The 25,522-nt window shown below is 37.2% G+C and overlaps 1 protein-coding gene across 7 annotated transcripts in view; it reads right to left on the bottom strand.

The window, feature by feature from the left end:
• Window positions 1-25,522, bottom strand: part of plekha6 (pleckstrin homology domain containing, family A member 6) — a 114,373-nt gene that overhangs the window by 74,905 nt on the left and 13,946 nt on the right. For 6 of the 7 annotated variants that reach the window (XM_067388184.1, XM_067388185.1, XM_067388183.1 and 3 more), the window contains exon 2: window positions 25,100-25,232. In XM_067388184.1, the coding sequence (XP_067244285.1) occupies window positions 25,100-25,232 (133 nt within the window). Of the gene's footprint in view, window positions 1-8,841; window positions 9,183-25,099; window positions 25,233-25,522 lie in introns of those variants that run through there. The other variant, XM_067388187.1, reaches the window with a different exon arrangement.

The following is a 25,522-nucleotide window of genomic DNA, read 5'->3' as shown; positions in this document are numbered from 1 at the left end:
ATTCTATGAATAAAGTCGTTATGTAAGTTGAAAGGAACATGTTTCCTTTAAAGGTTGGGATATTAAAGCCTGGGGCTGTTGGGTACAAAAAAAAAAAAAAAAAAAAAAAAAAGGATGGGAAACATATGCTTCTCAAATAAATTTAAGAATAATTTAGATGTTTCCAAAGGAAAAGAAGACAAAATACTGTTTTTATTTTGTTTTTTTTTTGCAGTGAACAATGTGTGGGTGATCCTAGAGAAGCTTATTAATATTCTCTCGGTGGGCTGTCCTCAGGGGGAGGTATCATGGGAACTGATACAGGGAGTTTCCCACTACTTCCCTTCATGTTCTTTAAAGCTAAGGTTACATTTCGAATTGCCAAGAGCAGCCAAGGCTCCCTGCCCTCAACGAATGTAATCCCATAAGTAGAGAGAAAGAAGAAAAAGACAGTGAGAGAAAGAGGGAGAGGGAGAGAGAGAGAGAGAGAGAGAGGAAGGAAAGTAGCAGTAATATAAAAAAGGGCAGAGGTGGGGAAATTTACCTGTGTCTAATTAATGATGGGGCTGCGGTGAGTATCGATTGTTAAGACTCACCCAAACGGATCAATGCACAATGTGGAAAAGGGCTGCTGACAAAGCTTTCTCTCAGGACTATCCCGATGAGCATTGCACTGTGGCATGAAGCCGTCCATTAAACTGCTTTTCACATAATGTAATGGCATTTAATACCTGACTTTATCTGTCATTATTTACTTATTCACCATCATGTCGTGACAAACCCATATGCAATTTGTGGAATATGAAAGTAAAACAGTCTGATGGATCTTTACGCAACTCTTTCCATACTGACCATATGTGTCTAATTAAAAAAAACAGTGAATAAGATTAATTTTGCTTTGTTTCTCACACAAAACTGTCACTTAGCGCACAAATCATACACCACTTTTATGGTGCATTTATGTTTTTTTCCCCTTTTTTAAATACTTGCATACACATTTGGAATGACAAGAGGGCAAATAAATGACCAAATTTTCATTTTTAGGTGAAACGTCACTTTAACGCTCAGGTAGCCCCGTTGCAATGAAGAGGTTCACCCTGCAAGCTATAATAAATTAATAAAATCTTAAAGCTAAAAAATTTCCAATAAGCTCATCACTCAGGCTTTATCACCACTGTCTGTTTTGTTTATTATTTTGATTGCAAGTTATTTCACACAGCCTGTCAAAACTCAATAAATCATGAAATATTAAACGTGCACCCAAACGAGAAATATATCACATGGGTAAAACTGGCTCCAGGCCATGAAAACACAAAGCTTACATGACAATTTGGTAAAATGATTCACAGTTTGGTCTTCCATGATGGCACGAATTTCCCTCTAGCTGTCCAGCAGACAGTGAATCTGTCAGGCACGCCCAGATGACATCACAGCAGTAGAGAGTGATTAGTGCCCACTGTCAGGTTTGCTGGCCGAAGCTCAAATCCATCTCCCCCTCTCTTTCTTACTCCCTCTCTCTATTTCTATTGGAGATACACACAGAGACGGGCACTGTGCTCTCCCTGACCGAGTCAAACAATGCCTTCCAGAACATTGCTGAGCTGTGCTTTCTTTCATAACTGTGAGACTCATTGCTCAACAGTGCTTACGATATTCCTGTAACTACAGACGAAACTGTGTATGTTTACTTACGAAGAGACTTGGCAAATGATCAGGCTCTACACTGAAATATGCGCATTTATGATGCCAATAAAACACGCTGCTTCATGATAACACTCATCATTGTGTCATTTATGATTTTAGCCAGATAATTGTGCCACATCCAGGTGCTTCATTTAAACAAACAATAGGCGTTTCATTACAAAAGGAGGATCATAGACACACAGGTTCACAAACACACACACACACACACACACACACACACCTCTAAAAGGTCTGTGATTGAATATAGAATTGACAGAATTAATAAAGTTGGCCTTTGCTGCCCTAACTGAGGCAGAAATCAGTCAGGTGTTGATAGAGGTGCAGGTGCTACAGTAAAATCAGATCACAGGGAGATATGGGTAATTTAATACCTCTGTTGGCAAAAAGTCAACTGCTATAAAAGAGAATACTATCATGTGTAGACTTACTATGGCCATAGGTTTTTCCTTTTATAATATACACTACCATTTAAAAGTTTGGGATCTGTAAGATTTTTTAAATGTTTTTGAACGAAGGCTGCATGTATTTGATCAAAAATACAGTAAAACAGTAATATTGTGAAATATTTTCTATTTTAATAATGTAATTTATTGATGTGATGGCAAAGCTGAATTTTCAGCATCATTACTCCAGTCTTCAGTGTCACATGATCCTTGAGAAATCATTTTAATATGCTGATTTGGTGCTCAAAAAGAGATTTCTTATTGCTATGAATGTTGAAAACATTTGTCAAGTTGTAATTTTTTTTCTTGGATTATTTTATGAATAGAAAGTACAAAATAACAGCATTTATTTGAATAAATAATATTATAAATGTCTTTACTGTTGCTGAATAATAGCATTCCTGAACAACACTGTTGTGTGCATTAGGCCAAAACAATGATGGTGTTGAAGACAAAACATGAAAGTAAAACTTATATATAAGAGTGCCTGTCTCAATATTATTTCTATGTCGACTTGTTGTATATTTACAATAATACCTCAGGGTTTGACATTTACTTTTTTGCTCATCAGCCACTGTGGCTAGTGGTTTTCCAAAGTTACTAGCCACTCAGCATTTTCGCTGGCCACAATTTTGATATTGATACCATGGGGGAAAAATTCCTTATGGATATTTTTAGTATTATCTCATAACTTGGCAGCAGGTATATTAGGCTGCTGTCACTTTAAGACCTGATGCATGGATTCATCATACTCTTACACATGCATTTTCTTTCTCAACCGTTTACATTCTCTTAAAACATAACTGGCTGTGTTTACATGACTGGAATTTTGACATTATTTTGTGTGAATTTGACTGTTTAAGCATAATGAGCAGTGAAAAAAAAAAAAAAACTCAATTCAGTACTGAGAGGCGGCTTTATGTGCATGCATTTTGGGTGTGAGCGCAATATGCGCAATCCCAAGCCACGCCAAAATTTAAGCCCTGTAACACCAACGATATTCATCCGGAGCAAATGAAACGATTGAGTGAGGGAGGCGGTTTTGTGTGTCAACTCGCTATGAGAAAGCGCAGCTGGTATCATTTATCTATTCTGGGGAAAATGAGTATTCAAATGCGTTTCAGATATTTCAGTGTGGGTATGTATCGAAAAATCTATATTTTTGACAACACTACATTGCGCTTAGTTTATTATTTCAAAAATTCAACTAAACAAATTCAATTAAAAAAGGGAGAAAAAAAAATGAATAGTATAAGATTAGAGGAAATAGTAGGACATGGGGTTAAGCTATATGTAACACATTTGTTTAGGTAAAATGTTCTCATTAGTCCTCTCATAACCTCTTGTGAGTTGCAGGAGCCTTCAACTTAACCAGGGTCCATCAAGGACCTTGTATACTCTTGAGACAAGAGATTAAGAATGAGGCAATATCCTTTTAGAAACACAAGGGAGTTAGCAAATCCCCAACCGCAAGACATGGCTTAAGACCGAGACTGGGGCTAAGGCAAAGAATGTAAGTACACACACACCACCACAACTTCATACGAAGAATGTGTCCTTTGACCTGCATCTCAGACAGACAAATACAATTACAACTTCAGACAAATCCAGATTCCAAAATCACAATATTATATCTGCAAAACCACAGTGATGCTACATACAGAGCTCAGCAAGAAAGTTAATAGCAGGTTTAAATTAGAGTTGTAAACCCCCTCAAAAAATACAGCCACAAATGCAGGTGATCAATAAAAAACAATTCAGTTCAATCAAATAATATTGTTGGAAAGTGTATGGTTCCTGTTCCCCAAGGTGACAGCTATGTGGTTGCAGTTTTTAAAATGCATTTGGGACCAAATGTAGTAAAGCAATGGTTTATTAGGTTTATAAAATGTCCCTTTCCTTCCAAACATTGATTGCAAGTAAATGCCCACTGTTGCTTTAAGAAAAACCCTTTTCAACTGTCGGTGTGATACATGTAGTCAGTCCAATATATTTAATAGATTAAATATTAAACTGTTATAAAGGCGAAAGGTGTTACAGAGTTCAAAAAGTACACAAATGGCCTGAGGAAAGCGTTTTGAATGATTATGCATTTGGCATGACGCCATGCCTTAGCTATTTAACAATAAAATAATCTCACTGCTGATGAATACTAGAGAAATGATAGTTACATTAAATCTTTAATCTAAATTACATACACTCAAAATATTTCCAGAGCTCTTTATGCTGTGGTGGCTTTTATGTAAACACAACTATAATAATTCACAGATAAGAGTAGAAAATGTGCTGTGGTATTTGGTTAAAAAGGATTCAAATACACCCACGGCCTTGATAATTGTTTCATGAAATTTCCTCCTTGTGCTAACACAAAGCATCTCATTCTGGAGCTGAGGCCAAATCTGCTGATAACATGTGGAAAATTAATTTCACTGTGAAGAAACTGTGGAAATTAATTCAGTGCAGTTCAAAAGCACAAATTAACCCGAGTCACTACTAGAAATAGTAAAATTCCAGGTTAACTAGGATTTATGAGAATTTGTTTGTTTGAAAAAGCCCACTAAGCTTAATAAATCATGTGAATACAAGCACTCAAGACAGCCCTTACAAAATATTTACCATGGTAGCTGCCAAAATCGTGAAGTTACTACTGTTTACTACCGTGAAACCATAACACATTGAAATGAGACCTCCTTCAAACAATGTAGCTTTCGGAATCTTTCATTTTCTGACAGTGCTGGCTAAGAACAAGCTTACACCGTTTTACTGCAGTAAGTACAATATTCTGAGAAAAACTATGTTTACCATGGTCATTTTTGTAAGTTAAAGTACAATAAGTGAGCAAAAACATAGCACCAGATTCTATTTTTCTAAACTAATGTTCAAAACTCCTGGGTGATGACATCTATCAAACTGAGCTAATAATGGAAACAAGTGCTAATTAAAAGTTTCCATTACTTAAGCATGAATAAATTAACACATTAACACATGTATTTTTGGTTTGAACAAACTTATTCAATCAATTACTTGCAATTCTGGACTAAGCTAAGTAATTAGCACATATCAAATTTTGAGAAAAAACAAACAAACAAGAATTAAATCAGCTATCAGAGGGAGTCTATTGGGACCTGTGTGAAATGTGATATGACAGAGTTGTAAGTGCATCTTTGAGGAAACCTGTAATGAAAACTCATTTAAAGTTGTTCAAAAATTACTAGTTGGTGGGTTGCCTGAATGACTAGCCAGCTAAGGAATCCCTGTATAATTAGGCTGGTTTCGGGTTCACCTTACTTTGAACAGACATGTTTCTCAAGGGACATTTACAAAAGATGCATTATTGCATTTAAAAACAGTCAACCATTTCTTTATTTAATTATTTTAAAAGGAATAAAATCTGAATGTGATGGTCTGAATGTGCATGGCTGTAGCGGTGATGTTTTAAAGGGGATAAATTTAGTAAACCACTGACACATTGTGTACTGTCTGTAGGGTACAGCTACAAGACAAGGCCTGTACACACCGGGACAAATATCGCGTGCGATTTTCGCTGACATTTAACGCCTCATGACTAAACAAAGGGCGCCAATGTGAGTGTGCACACCGACGCGAAAAACGAGAGGTGTAAAAGTGTCATTTTTTAAAAAAACGCCTCAGGTTCGTTTTTTTGGTTTGACGCGCCACGTTAAAAACTGGCAGACCAATGAGATTGGCGCTTTTGTTCACGTACCTGGAGATGCTGAAGTTACAGTAAAAAATGACTTGGTGGCGCTCAAGCACAAAACGGTCTTGCCGAGCACACATTGATACTAAGACGACGAAGAGAAAGTAAGTAGACGAGGAAGACCCCTACAAACTGTTCTGCCAGTTCTTGGCCACACCAATAGATGTGTATTATTTCTGTATTTTTACTGTTTTTTTTTTTTCTTTTACATTCAAGAAATATAGTTGAGAATGTCTATTTCATAAAAATGTTTATTTGCACTACCGTTCACTTGCATTACTGTCATTGTGACTTATTTGTACTTATTTTCTGACTACCATCTCTCATATGTCATATATATATATATATATTATATTATATTATATTATATTATATTATATTATATTATATATATGCCATTTTATATCTGCATTTTTATCTTCTTTAACTTTATATTAATATCATAAATATGTTTATTTGCACTCCCGTTAAGCATAAGCGCCACATACTGTCATGGAGTGAATTTGCACGTCCACTCTGCGCATCGCCAGTGAAAATCGCTTGGGTATGAACACAAAAAAACGTCTCGAAAAACGCTGACAATAAACGCGATATTCGTCCCGGTGTGTACAGGCCTTAAGATTTATCCTTTCCTGCAGATTTGAGATCAGCATTTTTATTTAATTAGACAGTAGAAGGGGCTTAGAACTGGATGAGGAAAACTGAAAAAGGTCAAACTACTCCACAGACAAGTGGAATGGCAGCCTAAATCACTCACAAGCCAATGAGATTGGTCTTGGGCCATGCAGCAGAAGTCCTATTTGTGCATCTGTTCTTGTGCCAGGTCAGAGAAGAAATAGGCCAAGCTGCAACAGAGACAACAGATGCCACTCCTAGATAACCTACTATAGTAAAATTGCAGTGGAACATGAGAGATGATGACACTTGAACTGAACAAATATGCATTAATGGGTAAAGACATGCATGTCCACATTTCAAGTGAGATATGTTGATAAGACTGCAATGCCTGTCTTGCACCTTGTGGGTAATGGCATTCAGACACGTACGATACATTGAAACGATCCCTTCCTGACATTCCGGAAGCCTCAAGCAGCACTTCAAAGCACCTGAATGTGCACTCGTGTTTTCCACTGATAAATCCTTATTGAAGGATGAGACGTAGTCACTCGCACACACTCACACCAGCTGGAAAGGGGCGTTCCCAGAACATTCCAGAGCACAATACCACCTCCAATGGGCAGAACACATTTCTTTCCTCACTTTTTCCTCGTTGGTGAGGGCTGAGGATAGAAAACAGGCTAGCAGGCTGCAATCTTTCAACAAATAGGATGACTTGTGCTAACACTAGATCATTTCAAATCAACACAAATTGCAGACAATACCTCTTAAGTCTTGTCGATGACCTAGCCTCGGGGAATGCTGGCCTTTCCACCCTTAAAAACACTGTCAGCATACTTTTATGGCTACCTGCATAGTTGTCAAGGGATAGGTGCCTCTCATGGAATGATAGGAAAATCAGGTTTAGCAAATAAAGGTAGGTGTAGCACAGTGGTGTCCAATGCTGCTGCTGGATGGCTACTATTTTGCAGGGTTTAGCTCTAATCAAACACACCTGAGCCAGCTAATCATCACCGTCTTCGGGATTACTTGAAACTTCTAAGCAAGTGTGTTTTGGGCAGGTTGAATCTAAACTCTGCAGGACATTTACCCTCCAGGAGCAGGATTGGACCCCTCTAGCTTAGCATTCTGAATCTTGCTAGTTGTTGAACTTGGAAATCTGGGGTTCTTCTCATAGTCTGAAACGAAATGTCCTTCATGGCACACAGACTGTTCAGAAACACCAAGTCTTTGTACTTGGCTTTATTTCTACACCACTAGCATTATTGTTCTATGCTGCACTTTATTGTTCTTGCCTGACAGCACTTTCACGCTTTGAACTTTACTGCAAGTGAACTGTGTTTAAGCGAGAAAAATTCTTCCAGACAAAATACTCTGGCCTGCCCTATGTTTCCCAAGAGTAATCAAGACTTAGAGGTTCTCCTTCACGTCTGCAAGCAAACTCCCCCTTTACACAAATTTCCCATCTAGGAACAATAAAGAAAAACTCCATTCCGACTTTGTTCAATAATCCCTGCAACCAGACATTTTATTGAAAATATACCTTTAGTAAACATTGAGTTGAGCCATTATTGATAATGTTTTACAAGCAGGTGAAGGGTTAAGGATGGGAGGTGGCTCTTAAACCTGATAACCTTCTTGGCATGAAAATCTACAAACTCATTGTGAGTGTACAACTTTTACCAGGTTCAGTATGAAGACACTGCTCAAGCTGGTAGCTTTGTTTTAAAAGCATGCTATCGCTGGTCTAAGCCAGTTATTAGTTGGTTGAGGCTGGTTGACCAGCCACCATGTTCCAAAAGCAACCTTAAATACCTTAAGGTGGCATGATGGCTGATGAGCTGGTTTGTTCCTGGTCCAAGATGGCCAAAGGGAGTGTCCAGGCAACCAAAAACATCTCAGGTGAACACAGTAAAAGAAAAGCTCATTTAAAAAAAGCGATTCAACGCTTGAGCTAGAATACAATAACATAATAGGCTGAGCAAATAAACCATAATGGTCTGGGGCACATTCAGAATCCAACTAGTTATCCAATAACATTAAGAAAGACCAATGCTAATTTTACGGCTCGGAGATAAAGCACACATATGAAAGAAGTTTACAAGAAGAGTTCAAACATTACATGAACTTTACAGAAAATGCCAAGTACCAACATGATGTAAGATCGCAAGATATTTGTTGTGGTGCTATATTCCAGGCTTCTGGATCCTGCTGAAGCCCCACGCCCCCATCTATCCATCGATCCACACACATACATAAACACATGGTTTCTCTCTAGCTTCCTATCCAGACATAGTCCAAACAGCCTAGCACAAAGTACTACTTCTGCACCTAAACCAACATTACTAGAAAACAAAACCAAAACTTTAGATGACCTACCTCTCTACGCCTTCCTCCTGTGTGTCCTCTTTCATTCTTCTTTCAAGTCTCTAACCTGTATATTGTTCTCCACTGTTCCTTTTGCCTTCGATTTTACCCACTCCAACTTTCTCTCAACTCTCACTTTGTCCTTCTCCACACTATACCTCTCTTTTTGTGTCGGCTATTGAACCAGAGCCAGGGTCCAGGGGCCAGAATGAGTGGAATTTAAACAAGAAAAGCAGAAACAATCGCTTCTTTGCGGGTAATATCTTTTCTTTCTCCTGCAGCTGAACTCGCGCTCACATATGGATTACATTCCCAGGGAGGCAGCCAGCTGGATTTAAGCACAGTGGCTTTCCCTCTCTCGCTCTCTCTCTCCTTTGCTCTCGCTCCCTCTCTCATACTCCCCTACAAATCCCCCCACAGCCTAGCCCCTGCCTTCTCCCTCATTTCTGCGGTGCTGTTTCTACTCTAATCATTAACTCTGATTGGTGCGGCAGTATGTCCTTTAACCCTTTCGGTGGTCTCCTGTCACTCATTCCTCATGGGTTATAAAAACAAAGACTGTTCTTACTTCTGAAATACTTTGTACCATCAACCAGGATGGTGGAAGTGAATATGAGGGCCAACTGATTCAGTGCTAATGGGCTGCAGAATGTTACATAACATGGTAAAGTAGGGCAATTCATCTGAGGTTTGGATGGACTATATCATGCTAAGGCTTTCCAGTAATCAGCTGTCATGGGTTTGTGGGAGCGTAATCATGTTCTGTCCAATAGAGATTGGACAAAAGTTTGAAGGGAACAAGCAATCAGACATGCTAACATTCGCTAGTTTTGATGTTAAAGTTAATACATTAAGAGGAGGATATAGTTGCACTGCTTTAGCAGTATTTCAGTGCAAAAAGTGTACAGAGATGTGCAGCGTACAGTATGCAAATTAAGTAATCATCATTATTTTTAGTACAAACATGCAATCTTAGTGCTATTTGCCTGAAATTAACATTGCACTAAAATACAGTAAAATTTCATTTAAAAGCAGGGCTATTTGGCTGCTGCAATTAACGTTGCACTAAAACAGGGGTTGACTGATTATCGGCGCCGATATTAAGCATTTTTATGGTTATTGGTATCGGTCATTTCCAAAACCAATTTGCAGATAAAATAATTTAATTTTGAAATGCGCTATTTGCCTCTGATGCAGCCACTTCTGTCCAAACGCACCACTCTGTGGCATAGAGCAAGCTCCGCCCACCGCCCATCTGATTTGTTGAGAGTCGCCAGTCCGGCCAATCAGCGCAGAAGGCTAAAGTATGGTGTCCCAGTAGTGTACAACACAATGAAATTAAAAAAGCAAACATAAGTTCACAACACAACAAAATCAAGCCACAACACAATGGAAACAAGCCACCACATAACAAAATCAAGCCACAACACAACGAAATCAAACCACAACACAATGGAAACAAACCACAACACAACGAAATCAAGCCACAACACAACGGAAACAAGCCACCACATAACAAAATCAAGCCACAACACAACAAAATCAAGCCACAACACAATAGAAACAAGCCACAACACAACAAAATCAAGCCACAACACAATGGAAACAAGCCACCACATAACAAAATCAAGCCGCAACACAAAGAAATCAAGCAACAACACAACAAAATAAAGCCACAACACAACGGAAATGCTCTTGGCCAATAGGGGGCTCTCAGAGCTCGGTAAATTTACATTTCCCTGCCACTATTCTAGAGTCGACAGTCTTACAAAGATATCAATACCATGATTAGTTTTAAGTATGTAAACATTGTATCGACATGAAATATTAATTCAAAATCACCTACATGCACAATAGCTTCATATTTATACCTGTGAATGATTTGACGCGCTACCACAGTGCATGATGAAGGGAACATCTGCCAATTCCACCAAGTGGTTAAACAAATAATTTGTATTCATTACAATGACAGACATGTTCAAATTCCAAATCTTGTTGGTAAGACTGACTTAGTGCAGGTGACATTTTGTCAATACTTCCCTTCAGAATTAAATATATGTTTAAAAGCATTTAAAGAAAGTTTTTGTCAGAGCCCTTGTTATTCAGTTCAAAATATAGGTTATCGGTCTACTTCATCTGTAATAATCGGTATCAGCCCTGAAAAACACATGGTTGACCCCTACACTGAACAACAGTAAACACAACAATATTTGCCTAGTGAAATTAACGCAGCACTAAATGACAGTTCCATTAACCCCCCCCCCCCCCCCCCCACACACACACACATTTAAAAGCATTAAAGTAGTCGAATTAATGTGCACTATATTCCAAATTGCATTAATTTTGCTGCATGTGTTTGCTGCATTGCTCTTGATTTGCATAAGTACATAAAAAAAGAAACCGCAGACAGATCATGCAAATAATCATTCTTAGTGATTTCCCCTAATTCAGCTTTGCTTAATGACAGCTTTTAGCTGCTATAATAGCTTCCATCTCTGCTTTCTGCAAAGTGAGACAAGCCATATTGTTGTCATGTGCATTGAGATCTTTGTAGTCAGAGTAGAAGGTCAATGATAATGACAGAGAAAAATGTCTGTGGAATGACACCCCTAGGAATTATTTGTAATGTTAGGCTACCCACCTAATAATTATGATAATGAGTTGTATTTTAATTTTTTTGGCTTGCAACGTTCAGTTATAATCCTATAGTGGTTATTTCATTAATTTGTAATTACTGGACTAGAATGGTCTGATTTGTGCGTAACAGGATGTAATGTTCTTGAGGATTGCTCCATAACTTCAAGCCGTTACCAGCTACAGTTTATAAGCCAATGATGAATCTGTATGGGTTTTTGGCAACAAGCATTCTGGCCTTTCAAGAATTCATGCAGATTGCTACATTAGTTGATGTTACCATTTTATCAGTCTTCTATTGGTTTATCAGCAGTGTATAAAACAGTTCTACAAAATTTCTATTCACTCCCCTGTCCCTCACATATTCAGCTCTTGTTAAAGAGATAATTCACCCCAAAATGAACATTCTGTCAGCATTTACTCATCCTCAGGGGCCTTATGGACTACTTTTTATCGTTGCTTTTGAAGCTTGACAGCCCCTGGTTACCATTCACTTTCATTATATGGAAAATAGCATCATGAACATCCTGTCTATTATCTCTATTCTACAAGTTCTACAAAATCATTTGGATTTGGAACAACATGAGGATGAGTAAATGATGCAGAATTTTCATTTTTGGGTGAACTGTCCCTTTAAGTCCATCTCTGATTCCTACAAGTGGCTGCAATTTTCACACACAAGGCCTCTGTCCCAGCAATTCATTTCCAAAACAAACTTCTAATGAAGACTGTCCTCATAACTTATCCTGGCGTCTGATGGCCATGCATGTCCTATTAGTGCTTGCAATGTGGCCACTTGTTTTCCATTCTCACACTGATATACGGACAAAGCTCTCAGTGTCCATGCTGTATCGTTGCACATTCCTCAGTGACACTCCTTCCATCTTATCAGACACTCTGGCTGCCTTCTCGCAAACATTTTAGGTTCAAGACCAGGGAGGCAGGCAAAACAGACCACAACATCTCAAATCCCAGCTGGCTCTCAACAGGATGAGTATAAATGCGGATTTTGTCTTTTAATGGATTCTTGTCACATGAAAAAACATCTGACTTATGTAAGTTTTAAAAGCATAGGAATTTTTAAAATGAAAGAACAACAAACAATCAAACAATAAATAAATATAAATAATATTGATTCAGTATTTTTTTTTTTACATTTTCAGGGTTTATACTTGAGGTATTTCAGTTATTATAAAAATTATATTAAAACGTACAAAACAATGTGTAAAATACCTGTTTACTGGCTTGATCTACCTTTATGCCCATGGGGTTTGAAAGCTTCTCAGTAAGATATTGAGCATTCAAACCCTCTTGAAATCTCAGTAATATATCAAGTGGTGACATGTGGCAAGGTCATATCCATTTCCTGTTCCATTACCACCTCATTCACACATCATTGTATACCAGACTGGTAGTACACAAATGGACTCATGGGTAAAGTGTGCTCTGGAGTTCTGGCACAAACACCTTTTTTTTTCATACATGCAGGAGGGAAGCATAAGCACTTGTGCCTTACAGATGGTTCCACTTTCAGTTACAACAGCATGTTAAAAAATTGTCTTTGAATTTATGGCTTAGAGAATTGGAATCTTCATAATGTAACATGCAGTGGCAACAAATGGGTGCCAAATGGAACCACAATGATACACACAGACCTGATGCAAATAAGAATTATGAATAAATATATAAATAATTTAATAAATAAAATAAATTATTCCTTTGTCCAGTTCAGGTAACACTTTAGTTTAGGGTCCAATTCTCACTATTAACTAGTTGCTATTTAGCATGCATATTACCAGGATATTGGCTGTTTATTAGTACTTATATTAATGCCTTATTCTGCATAACAATATTCTACATCCCATAATCCTACCCAATACCTAAATTTAACAACTACCTTACTAACTATTAACAAGCAGTAATTAGGGGTTTATTGAGGCAACATTCATAGTTAATAGCTAGTTAATAGTGAGAATTGGACCCTACACTAAAATGTGACCATTTTTCCTACTGTACCAAAATCGTACCGAACCCTGACCCCAAAATCGAGGTACGTATCGAACCGTGACTTCTGTGTACCATTACACCCCTAATAAGACGTATCATAAAACCGTCTATATGAATTGAATGACATCCATAAGACATACAAGCAATGTCCAATTTGTAAACAAATAATTGTTTTGAATTGGATTCTTGCAATGAATCAGTTGTTCCAGTTCACAAAACCAGTCTCAATGATTACTTCAAATTGATCCAGTTCTCGAATTCTCAAACTCAATGGTTTAATAACCCAGTCTCACAGATTAACAGATCACTATGGAAGCTTGTTTCCGCCACTTTAATTTTCACAAAAAATTGAAAAAAGGTAATTGCGACTTTTTATCTCACAATTCAGATTTCTTTTCTCAGAATTGCGAGATATAAACTTGCAATTGCGAGTTATAATGTCAGAATTGCGAAATATAAACACAATTGTGAGAAATAAAGTCAGAATTGCGAGTTTTAATGTCAGAATTGCGAGATATAAAGAATTGTGAGAAATAAAGTCAGAATTGTGAGTTATAAAGTCAGAATTGTGAGTTATAAACTCAATTGCGAGTTATAAACTCACAATTGCGAGATATAAACTCACAATTCTGACATTTTCCTCACAATTCTGACTTTTTTTTCTCGAAATTGCAAGAGACAAACTCATAATTTGGACTCCTTTTCTCAGAATTATGAGATATAAACTCGCAATTGCAAGTTATAAAGATATAAAGACTTTATATCTCGCAATTCCGACTTTATAACACAATTGTGAGTTTATCTCACGCAATTCTGAGAAAAAATAGTCTGAACTGCACAATAAAAAGTTGCAATTATACCTTTATTTTTTATTCAGTGGCGGAAACAAAATTCCATAGATCACTGAAGGGGAAGGTTTACAATAAAAATTTTGGTCTTTTTGTCACACAAAGCTATTGTATGGCTTTAGATCACCTGCAATATAGTTCACACATCATTTTTATGGCGCTTTAGCATAATTTTAAGAGATATATAATATAATATATAATCACATGGAAAAGAGCAACCAGTACAGCCATTAAAATATCTCATTTTGTGTTCCATGAAGAAACACTCTAAATCTCTACTTGTGAGATTCCACACAGACTGGCTTTAAAGCGTGCGCTCTGTCACCAGCCCTGCAGAGCTTTTAGACAGGTGGTTTATTTATGCTTCCCTGGTCACCATGGAGTTAGTGCCAGCTCTCTAGCCTTGCACAAACACACAAATTTATATTGGAAATGGACAGTGTGTGTGTGGATAAGGGGTGTGAGGGAAACCAGAGGGACAGAGCAACAGTGTGAGGACACTTTGTTTGCTCTGGTTACATAATCATAACCACATGCAAATGTCCACACAGTCAACATACAATCTGTTCATAACGAGGAAAAGTAGCTGGACAGGATCAAACACAAAGGACTTGACATGGATCTAGAGTATAAATGAAACCCTGCAGAACATTTTATCTACAGAGGCAAATATTTGAGTACATCAGGGGGAGGTTTCTCTGAATTGATGTGGTCTGGTATTCCAGTCCACTTCTGTCTGCGATGCCTCAGAATAAGGAGGCTAGAACGCTTTCAACTTTGGCACTCGCCAAGGTCAGGCTTCAACCTGGCATGGCTCTCGGGTTTAAAATTCAGTGCCTTTATCAAAAGGCAGTCAACACAGATGGCCGACCTTTCCGAACCTACTCACGGACACACACACATACGTTGAGTCCTCTCAACACATGAGATAATCCGAGGCACACGCATGCTCAGGCGAGGTCCGTTGGGGAATGTTATTTATCGCTATTTGTCCGACCACACAGCAGCTTGATTCATTGCCTGGGGTCCAATGTCTCGTAAGACCCACAAATCTCCCCCTTCTTGGGCCAATTAAAACATTCCAGCAGCACAATCCTTTGTTTTTATTGAAGACTATTAACATGTAATTTACCACTAATCTGTAAACCAACACAACCACAAGCATCTCTTCTCAAACCGTAGGGTACAACACTTTAAAAAACACCTGCTCTTTTTCAGTTACGGTTGTCGACAAACAGAAAACAAGAACTGTCTAATGCCATTTGTGACAAGTTTGTTTCTCATTAGCTATTATAGAGTTCATTGGACTGCCCATTGATTAGATGGAGGTATGAAATGGGCCACAGAAAGACCCATTATCCCTAGCCTAAGCAAGACTAAGATGGAACAGGTACTGGCAGGTTCCATGAACAAGAGGAATTTAGGTTATTTGTGGCTGTGCCACTTACACTGAGTGGACTAACCCACTGGGCAAAGAGCACTAAACCTTTTATCTTATCAATGGTGGTGTTAATTTTGGAATCCCTAGTGAGGCGTGAGCTTGCGTTAAAATGCTGATAACCAGCTAGCGACTTAAAGGGATAGTTCACCCAAAAATGAAAATTCTGTCATCATTTACTAACCTTCAAGTTGTTCCAAACCTGTATAAAATTATTTGTTCTGCTGTACAGAAAGAAAGATATTTGGAAGAATGCTTGTAACCAAGCAGATCTCGCCCTCCATTGACTGCCATTGTATTTTTTTTCCTACCAGTGTTAATTTTGACAGCAAATTTTAATTTAGTCTTAGTCATAGGGCCCTATAATACACCTGGCGCAATGCGACGCAAGGCGCAGGCGCAGTTTGCGTCCGGCGCCGTTCGCGTTTTCCCGTTCGGCGCCACGTCCTTAAATTAGTAAATGCATTTGCACCAGTTAGTGCGCCTATGGGCGTGCTGGTCTAAAAAAGAGGTGTGTTCAAGCGCATTGCCGGCGCATTGCTATTTTAAGGAGCTGAAAATAGACTGCGCCATAGACCAACTCAAACCTGGTCTAAAGTCTAAAGTCAATTGCGCAATATTTTTTTGTTAGAGCGCGTTGGTAGAAACTGCGCCTCTGGTCGCGTCCACAGTGCGTGTTGACTTTGCTTATTACACACAGGGATGCACATCACACAAACATGCCAAATATTAAAAACAAAAGGATTACAGTGTAGAAGAATATTATTGTGTAGGCTACATAAATATAAAAATGTAACTTCATTTAACTTCTAACTAAACGTTTAACTTCGCGCACGAGCAGATCGGTTTCTTCGCTTGAAAAGCGTTCAGCTTTTCCGCCAACAAATTCCGCCATGTAAATAGCAATCTGCCATGGCACGAGCGCATCTCGCTCTTAAAGGGAATGGGAGATGACACTCTGATTGGTTTATTGAACGTTACGCCCATTACTCATTAAGAGAATAGAGACAACCCATTTCAAAAATGCGCCCCGGCGCACGTATCGTTTTTCCGTCGTTAAAATAGCAAAAGTGGATTTGGACACGCCCTGAGTGCACCTGCGCCGTGCGCTTTACACTTTGCATTTAGATTGTTAAAATAGGGCCCATAGTCTTTTGACTAATATGCCATTTAGTTTTAGTCATATTTTAGTCATCGGAAATTGTTTTAGTTTTAGTCTAGTTTTAGTCGATTAAAATGTAATTTAGTTAAATTGTAATGCATTAAGCATTTCTCTAACAATACATAGATCCTATGCACTGATATAGGTAGGTCTACATATTCCCCAAAATGTTTATGTTCACCCAACTGTACTTTGTTCAAAGCGGACGTTGTTTGACCGTTCAAGTGCAAAAAGACACGAAAGAACAAAATTCAGTACTTTTCAGGGATTGGCACGCATATCATTGAGGTACCATTATAGTTTTCGTTTAAAATGTTTATTAGATTTGATTTTTAGTTTTTCTGTTTTCATTGTAATTTTAGTTAAAAGTTTTAGTAATTATTTTGTTTATGTATTTTAGTATTTGCTTTTAAATGTCTATAAGTTTTTATTTCTGTTTGTTATTTTAATACCTCAGGTTCAGCTAAAGCTTAGACTTTACATTTTTTATATATATTTATAATTTTTTTATTTCAGTTAACGTTTACTTCAAGTAATGAAGATTTCTTTGGTTTTAGGTTTTGTTAAGCCTTATACTTGTAAAATATATTGATTGTGTCAAATAATGTTCTTAGTCTTTCCTTCCTGTGACAGAAGATACAATAGTTTACTATGAATTGAATAGATATTAAACTACAGTTTATTGTGTAAACAAAATAACAATGACCAGGAAAAAATCAATATAAACCATCCCGTAATACACTGTGACTCTTATTCTGAAATGTCTGCGTAAAGAACGCCGTTTCTGGGTCCAAGCCTCGACTCGTTTCACTTGAGAATGCCATCGACGGCCGTTTATGAGCGCTATTTATTCATATTAAACATCAATCATTTAAAAAAGTTAAACATTTTAAATACTTAAAGTCTACACAACAGTCTCCGTGCTCACAGCGTCACAGATATTAATATTTTAATGATTTATAAAAGATGAATGATTGTCTGGCCATCTGGAATTTTGATATGGAGATAAAGGTTGTAATAATATATTTTTTGTAGTATTACACCACATCGTGTATGTATATTAGCACCATTTGTTGTTTTCTTGTGGTATGAGATAGAGCGTTAGGACCCAGAAGCGCTGCCGCGTGACGTCAGACTTAACAACCGGATAAGCAATCGCTTGGCATAAATGTGCGCTATTCATTAATTGCGAAGCAGTCTGAAGTGCTGCTGGACGAGCCTGTAGAGGGCGCAACAGCGTCGAGTTTCCCGCGGTTAGATCAGCACATTACAATTCAAATGTGCACATCTTCCACACAGGACAGCAGTCCAGACTGGACATCTTCCCAAATCGTCCCTCTCTTTCATTTTCGTCTCGTTTTTATTCGTCGACGAAAATTAGAGTAGATTTTAGTCATAGTTTTAGTAATTCAAAATGCATTTTTATTTAGTCATCGTCTCGTTTTCGTCCGTGAAAAAATGTCGTTGACGAAAATTATGATGAAAATTTTTCGTCAACGAAGTTAACACTGTTTCCTACTATGGTAGTCAATGTGGGGGGGACAAGATCTGCTTGGTTACAAATATTCTTCCAAATGAAAATTTTGTCATTATTTACTCCCCCTATCACGTTGTTCCAAACCTGTATAAATGTTCTGCTGTACACAAAGGAAGATCCTTTGTGTACAGCAGAACATTTATACAGGTTTGGAACAACGTGATAGGGGGAGTAAATAATGACAAAATTTTCATTTTTGGGTGAACTATCCCTTTAAGGAGCATGGGAGAACAGAATGTTACTGACATTTCATATTGGTTATCTTCAGCTCCTCTAGTTTCAAATTAGTCTTAGTTTGGACACACAAACAGCCATCAAGTGGCCAGCCTGCATGAAAACTCCTAAAATAATGTTCAAAAAGCATCCCAGGATGCACTTCATGAAGCAGGTCACTAAATAACATTACATTGAAGCATTCATTTACCTCAGTTCATGGGATAAAACCTAAATTCCTTTAAAAAATAAATAATATAAAATAAAAGATTTTTATATTATTAAATAAAATTTATAGTAATATTATGAAAAAAAAATAAAATTAAAAATTAAATAAATTATTAATTCACCAAGTTTCAAATGCATTTCTACAAACTGATTAAAAAACTGTGTAAACACACTCTTGTTCATTATGCTTAACATCGACACCCTGTGGCCATATTGCAAGAATAACTCAACTGTCTCTCTTGATAAATAGAGATCACATTAATTACTCTCTGTTTTCATGAGGGAAAACCATTCCTTGGCAACAAGTCAGTAACAACATGTGGTGAGATAAAAAATAATGAGCTCTCTCTGTAACTTTTAATCCAGAACCCTTTACAGTGACCAGGTCAGCTTTGTAGCAGTTCATAGGAAATGATTAAAAGAATTTCTCCATGGACTGGAAAACGATTACAAACAGTCATGTCAAGATGGATGAGTTTCCATCTCAGGGTGTAGGTTTGTTTTGGAAAGCGTATGTTTGTCTGTGTGTATTAGTGGCTTGTATGAATCTTGTGTGCAATTTGAAAAGATGTCAACACCTCTCTCCTGATGACATCCGACCGTGTTTAGACAAAGGTGCATTCTATGTGCCTGGCGTCTCATCACAGAGGTATTTAACTCTGTCCTGTCCCTCCTCTTGCCTGAGGCCAAATACTGGAGGTGTGATGAACAGGTCTCTACAAGCAACACAACTATATTCCTCCAGAAACATGTCATCTTTGTTTTCTGATTTAGGACCAGGTTCCCCACAAAACATTACTGTAACCTCTAATTAAAGAGCTGACTGCAGATCAGCGGAAATGATTAGGTCCAAATCATTGGGTTGAGTGCATCCCAAAGTTGGCCTGAGACACTAAAATCTGACTTTTTAGCAATGGTGAGCAATGGAGTTTTCAGTTGTATTTGTCAACTGGATACTTTTTTGTCTACTGTTTTATGAATACTATAAATTTGGACATATTACTCCTTTCACATACTGTTTTTCACCTACTTTAGAGTAGGGAAGTATTTATATTCAGATTCAGCACTGTAGAAAATTATTGTAATTTTATTTAATAAAAGACAGTAAAAATGCTACGGTAAAAAACGGATGGTTAACAGTAAGTTTTATTACTTTATACAGTAAAAACTGTATTAAATCTAATGGTAAAATACTGTTTTACAGTTTTCGCAAGTGAAAAAAACAGGTCATCTTATAATTTACAAATTGACATTTCCGATTGTTATGTATGTTTTATATATCATCTTATGTTGTTGAATGATTATTGCATTACTTTAGTGTCATGTGTCAGGGTTATGATTAGTTCTGTTTAGTTTCACTGTGTTTGGTTTTCCTGAAGTGATCATTCGGTTTATTAAATACTATTTCCTTAAATCTCTTCGTAATGTGCGTGCACCAAATCGTTACATCATGTTTTATTTATGTGAATGAAACTGTGCACCTTCTATATAATAGTATTTACATCAGCTTGTGGAAAAAGCTACTTGATTCTTTACTACTTGTGTTTTTATGGTGGTTGTAAGTATATTATAAAGGAACAAAACATATTTTAATACTTCAGTACGTTGGTATATTAGCATTTTCAGTTAATGAGGCATACATATTTTACAGTAAATTTAAGTTCAGTCTGTAAAACCTAAAAAATTAAATAATACAGTCAGTGAGACTGAACTATGAACTACTGTAGCATTCATTTACAGCAATGCTCTGTGTAGCATAATAGTCATAACAGCTCCCCCGCTGGACACCAGCCAAAAATATCTCCATGCCAGAAGAGCAGCCCAGCAGAGAATGAGTGCAGGACCACTCAAAGAGCAATTAAATTGGCCAAAGTGGTTCACAGAACAAAGGAACCATATCACTAAATCACCATAAGTCAACCCGCTCTCCTCAATCCCTGTCTGATATGACTTCCTGTGCCCCACCTCGTCTTCTGCTCTCTCTCTTTCATATTAGCCTTCTAAATGATGCTCCAGAGACAGAGGTGGGAGGAAGTGACTTGTGTAGACAGCGCACAGATACTGAAGGCTCTAATTTACACTGTGTGTGCTTGAGGGGGATATGCTATATGGAAACTGGCTATTGCTAATAATGCTGTGGCTAATTAGGACCCCAGATGGCCTTGCACAGTAAATCAAGAACAGACAATAGAAGTTGTCGTTTCATCTAACAGAGTCAGCCCTTTATCGGGACTGCGTTTTTTGTTGAACAAAAGACTTTTGCCTTGTTATTTAGTCTTGGCTTTTTTAAGGATCTCTGTCTGGAATCTTTATGACTCATACAGTAACCCCCTTGCAAACTTAAACTGTGGTGGTCCATTGGAAAAGTGATGGTAATACTTGGTTACTTTTAAATGTATATCGTACTGCATGTTTTTTATTCATCTACTATGGCATTTAGATGGTACTTCAAAAATTGTATGGTAGTTTTTAGGGGTGTGACGAGATCTCGTTTCACGAGATGTGACGAGATGTGACGAGATTTCTCGTCGAGGCAAAAGTAGTCTCGTCATATTGCCATGACAGAGTGTTAGGATGATTAGGAAAGAATATGCCACCGCTACGTATACATTACGCCTCCACTGTCCTTTTGCTTTGTATTTAAATAAAAAACATTTAATTCAGTTGGATAACGGTCGCCGTCGCTCCATATTTACAGAGTGCACGTGATCGTGAAAGTAAACGCGAGCGCGCATTCATACCCTGCATTTTGAAAGCGGCTCCCTGATGAATGGAAATATCTCTCAATATGAAAGCTATCTTAGGCTGGGCAGTGTAGTTGTAACCATCTCTTAGCTCAGTATCAAAGAAAAATTTTATCTTATTTGCACTTTGAATATTGAGAGAGTGTGATTATGGTTGCACTTATTGTAAAGTGTTACCATAAAAATGAATAACAGTTTTCTCTTTAATCTTATTAAGCACAAACAATAAGGTTTCATTTGTTATTTGTTGGTAATGCACTGTGAACTATCATGAACTAACAATGAATGACTATTTTTATCAACTAACATAAAAAAGAATAATAAATAAATAAATCATTGTTAGTTGATGTTGGTTAATACATTAATATTAATAAATGAGACCTTATTGTAAAGTGTTACCATTTTTATTTATACTGTTCTATTTCTATGATCAGTTTGTGGAAAGGAGTTCAGTTAGGAGGTCAAAAGTTGTAGAAGCTCATAAATCATGTACAGTAAGGTCTGAAGAGACTGAAATCATACAGAAGAGAAGTCAGTCAGTTGAGTTTGTGGCTTGAGCATTGCTTGAGCATTGTTGTCTTTTACTGCATATGATAATTCATACTAAGAAAGTAGGACTGAATGACATTCATTACGAGATAATTAATTAAAACATTTCAAATACACCTGCAGAATATTTTTTCTAGTCATGTATTTCGCCATTGAGGATTTCTTAAAAATAGTGTGTAAAAATCTTGTCTCATCTCGTGAACTCAATCTCGAGTCTCGTCTCGTCTCGTGAGATACCTGTCTCGTCACACCCCTAGTATTTTTCCATGAAAAACTATATGGTATATTTTTTGTTTTACCAACATACTCTTTACTTTGTAAGAATATCAAACAACAGTTGTTAAATAACTGTGTGAATTTCATGAGTAAAAACATTTTATAATAAATGTTTAAAAATAATAAATATATCGTTGGCGCCGGCGACATTTTGAGCCTGAGTTTGAGTCCCGGCTTGTGGTCCTTTCCCGATCCCGTCACACTCTCTCTCCCACTTCACTTCCTGTCTAATCACTGTCCTATCATAATAAAGGCAAAAACACCAAAAATAAATCTTTAATAAATAAATAGATTACTATATTTCACCTCAAAATAAAAAATAACAATATTATGATTTAACAATAATATTAATTAATATAATTATTATTATTACTATTACCATTATTATATTATTATTATTATTAGAAATAAAAAAATATTGTATTATTTTAGTATATATATATATATATATATATTTATTTTGTGTGTGTTATTTTGTTGGGAAAAAATGAATACTTTTAATTTGTGTATGTTTGTTTAAAAAGTTTTCTTAAATAAATTGCATTTTGATATTATTTTGAGGATACATTTCCCCCCAAAATTCTTATTACCATAATGCATTTTTAATTTAAAACCGCAATAAATTCAGCACAACAAAAAATGTAAATAAATTTAATCTCAACATTTAATTTTTGCATTAATGCAGTAATTATGCAGCAAGCTTACAACTGAGCAAAGTCGGTTAAATGTCCACAACTGTCATATATTATTATATTATATTATTTATAATAAATATTATTTTATAACTTATTATTATTATTTATTTTATAAAATGATTTTATAATAAATTTACTATAAATATGACAAAGAATACAATTGTTCTCTTCTTACCGGCTTGATATGCTTAAACTGTCTTGCTAGGACAGTTTCTTGGCAATTTCTTTGACAGTTATAAGCAGCAAAAATTTTCCTTAAAATGTAGAGACTATCCTCAAACATTGTGTGCTGCAAGGGTATTTTGGGGAAAGGTGTGTCTAAATGAGCTTTTATCTCCACACAAACTCAGATAAAAATCACACTCCCACACTGAACACTGAAGAGCTCCTTAGCCACTGGACACAAGTGGAGTATTCTTCCCCTTTCCCGTCTGTCATCTTCAAGCTTTTTGTTCACCTCTCCTGATCCGTCAGCCAGTGCCAAGTCTGTCCATCCAGACACCGAGGCAACTATTCACCCTGTGCTAGTCACGTCAAGGGACGCCAGCCCGGTCCAGAGAGAGGCCAATCTGACAACTGCCACTGCCAAACCAACTTCTGCCAACTGACTTCTACCATAGCAACAATGCTAAAAAGATCATATATTAACATGCAATTACAGCAAGGGTGGATCTTTGAAATTTATGCCGTTGTTTAGCCTTTCATTCAATGTGGATGCAAAAGGCATTATAACCCATACTGCATTGCAACTGGTTTGCGGGATGTTTCGTAACTTTTAGCACAGTTCTCAATGTTTAATTTATGTCTTTTCTGCAGATGATGGCAGCCTGCCAATAACAAATGAGCATCTTTGCATTTCCCCTAAAATCCAAATATAGTGTAGAAATTAGCAAGTCTGAAATTCACACCAGCACCGCAGTTCCACCGCGTGCCACTAAGCTCCAGCTTTGAAACTCGCTAAAATTAAGCCCGGGAGTTTATGGTTTCCCATTAAAATTTTTAAGCTGCCTCGTGGCTTATGCTAATCAAAGGTTTAAACTCAGAATGGCGGGATGTATATCAACAGCCTACAGAAGCATCAACTCTTCAAATTAGTCTTCAAATTAGTTTCTTTTCCCGATTTTGGCATATACCAAAGGCGCAAAACAGGTGCTCTGTCCTTGCCAGAAAGAGTAAACCAAGTAGCAGGGGATGGTGAAACACCGTTCAGGAATGATCCACGTCTATAATTAACTGTTTTTTGCTTTGTTTGAAGTCATGAGGGTATATTCCTGTTGAATGCTGTACACCTGGGCATCTGGATGACCTCAGACAACATCTGTCTTAGCATGTGTGCATGCATCTTCTGTGTATGTCATCTGTTTTTGCTGCCTTTAAGCTAACATGATGAATCATAACTTAGTCAGTTCATCTACCCGTGTATGTCGCAAGGTTATCATCGTTAACATTTTTCATTATTCAAAATGAAACAGAAATTTAATAACTAAAAATGTAACTAAAATTAAAATGAAAACTGAAAGTAGAAATATAAACGCTAATTAAAAAATAATGTTTAAAACTATGATAGTATAGAAATAGTGGTATGTTGGATCTTTTCGATCGCATTTACTCTTCATCTAAATCACTCCTAAAATTAACTCCATATCTATCATATTTACCCTAGATCTGCAAGATATGTAATCTGTTAGACAGGAAACATTTGGTTTAGCCTCTTCTGATCTTTGGAAAATGCATCAAAACCCCCTTCTCTGTCTAGACACCTTGTATCACATATCGAACACAAACTCACATGCATCCATTGATTACTTTACATCTGTCCTGGAGCTAGCAACAGAGAAATGACAGAACAGAAACCAGCGGTTTGGATGTAGAAAGAAGGACTTTTCCTCTTTTTTCCCCACCCAACTGGAGATTCCCCAAAAGAAAAAGGTGATCCTACCTTGCTGTGACTATAAATGGCTGAGAATCGTCTCCGTTAAGTCCTCGCGATGCACTTCCTTCACTGCCTCCCTCTCTTCTCCCTGTTACTGTGCTCCTGAAGAGTGGTGGTGTGGTCTGAAGGAGGGGGGTGGCTGGCGAAGAGAGAGAGAGAGAAAGAAAGAGGGCGAGTGAGCGAGAGAGAAAGGGAGAGCAAAGAATCAAAAGCTCCAGGGTAAAGACGGCGAAACTTGAAACCACCGGTGGCCCTCAGACAATCATTTCCCCCTCTCCTTTCTCTCTCCTCCACTCATCAACCTCAGAGTAAATCCCTTCCTGGTGCGAAAGAACAGCTATTTTTTCCCTCCAATCCAGATTCAATAAAGAAAATGAATAGGAGAATTGTACATCCAGCAGGGCTGTACGTAAAAACATAACCTGTCAG

The sequence above is a fragment of the Chanodichthys erythropterus genome, chromosome 6, assembly GCF_024489055.1.
Source record: "Chanodichthys erythropterus isolate Z2021 chromosome 6, ASM2448905v1, whole genome shotgun sequence".
Taxonomy (NCBI): Eukaryota; Metazoa; Chordata; class Actinopteri; order Cypriniformes; family Xenocyprididae; genus Chanodichthys; species Chanodichthys erythropterus.
This window is presented reverse-complemented; position numbering and strand designations above follow the sequence as displayed.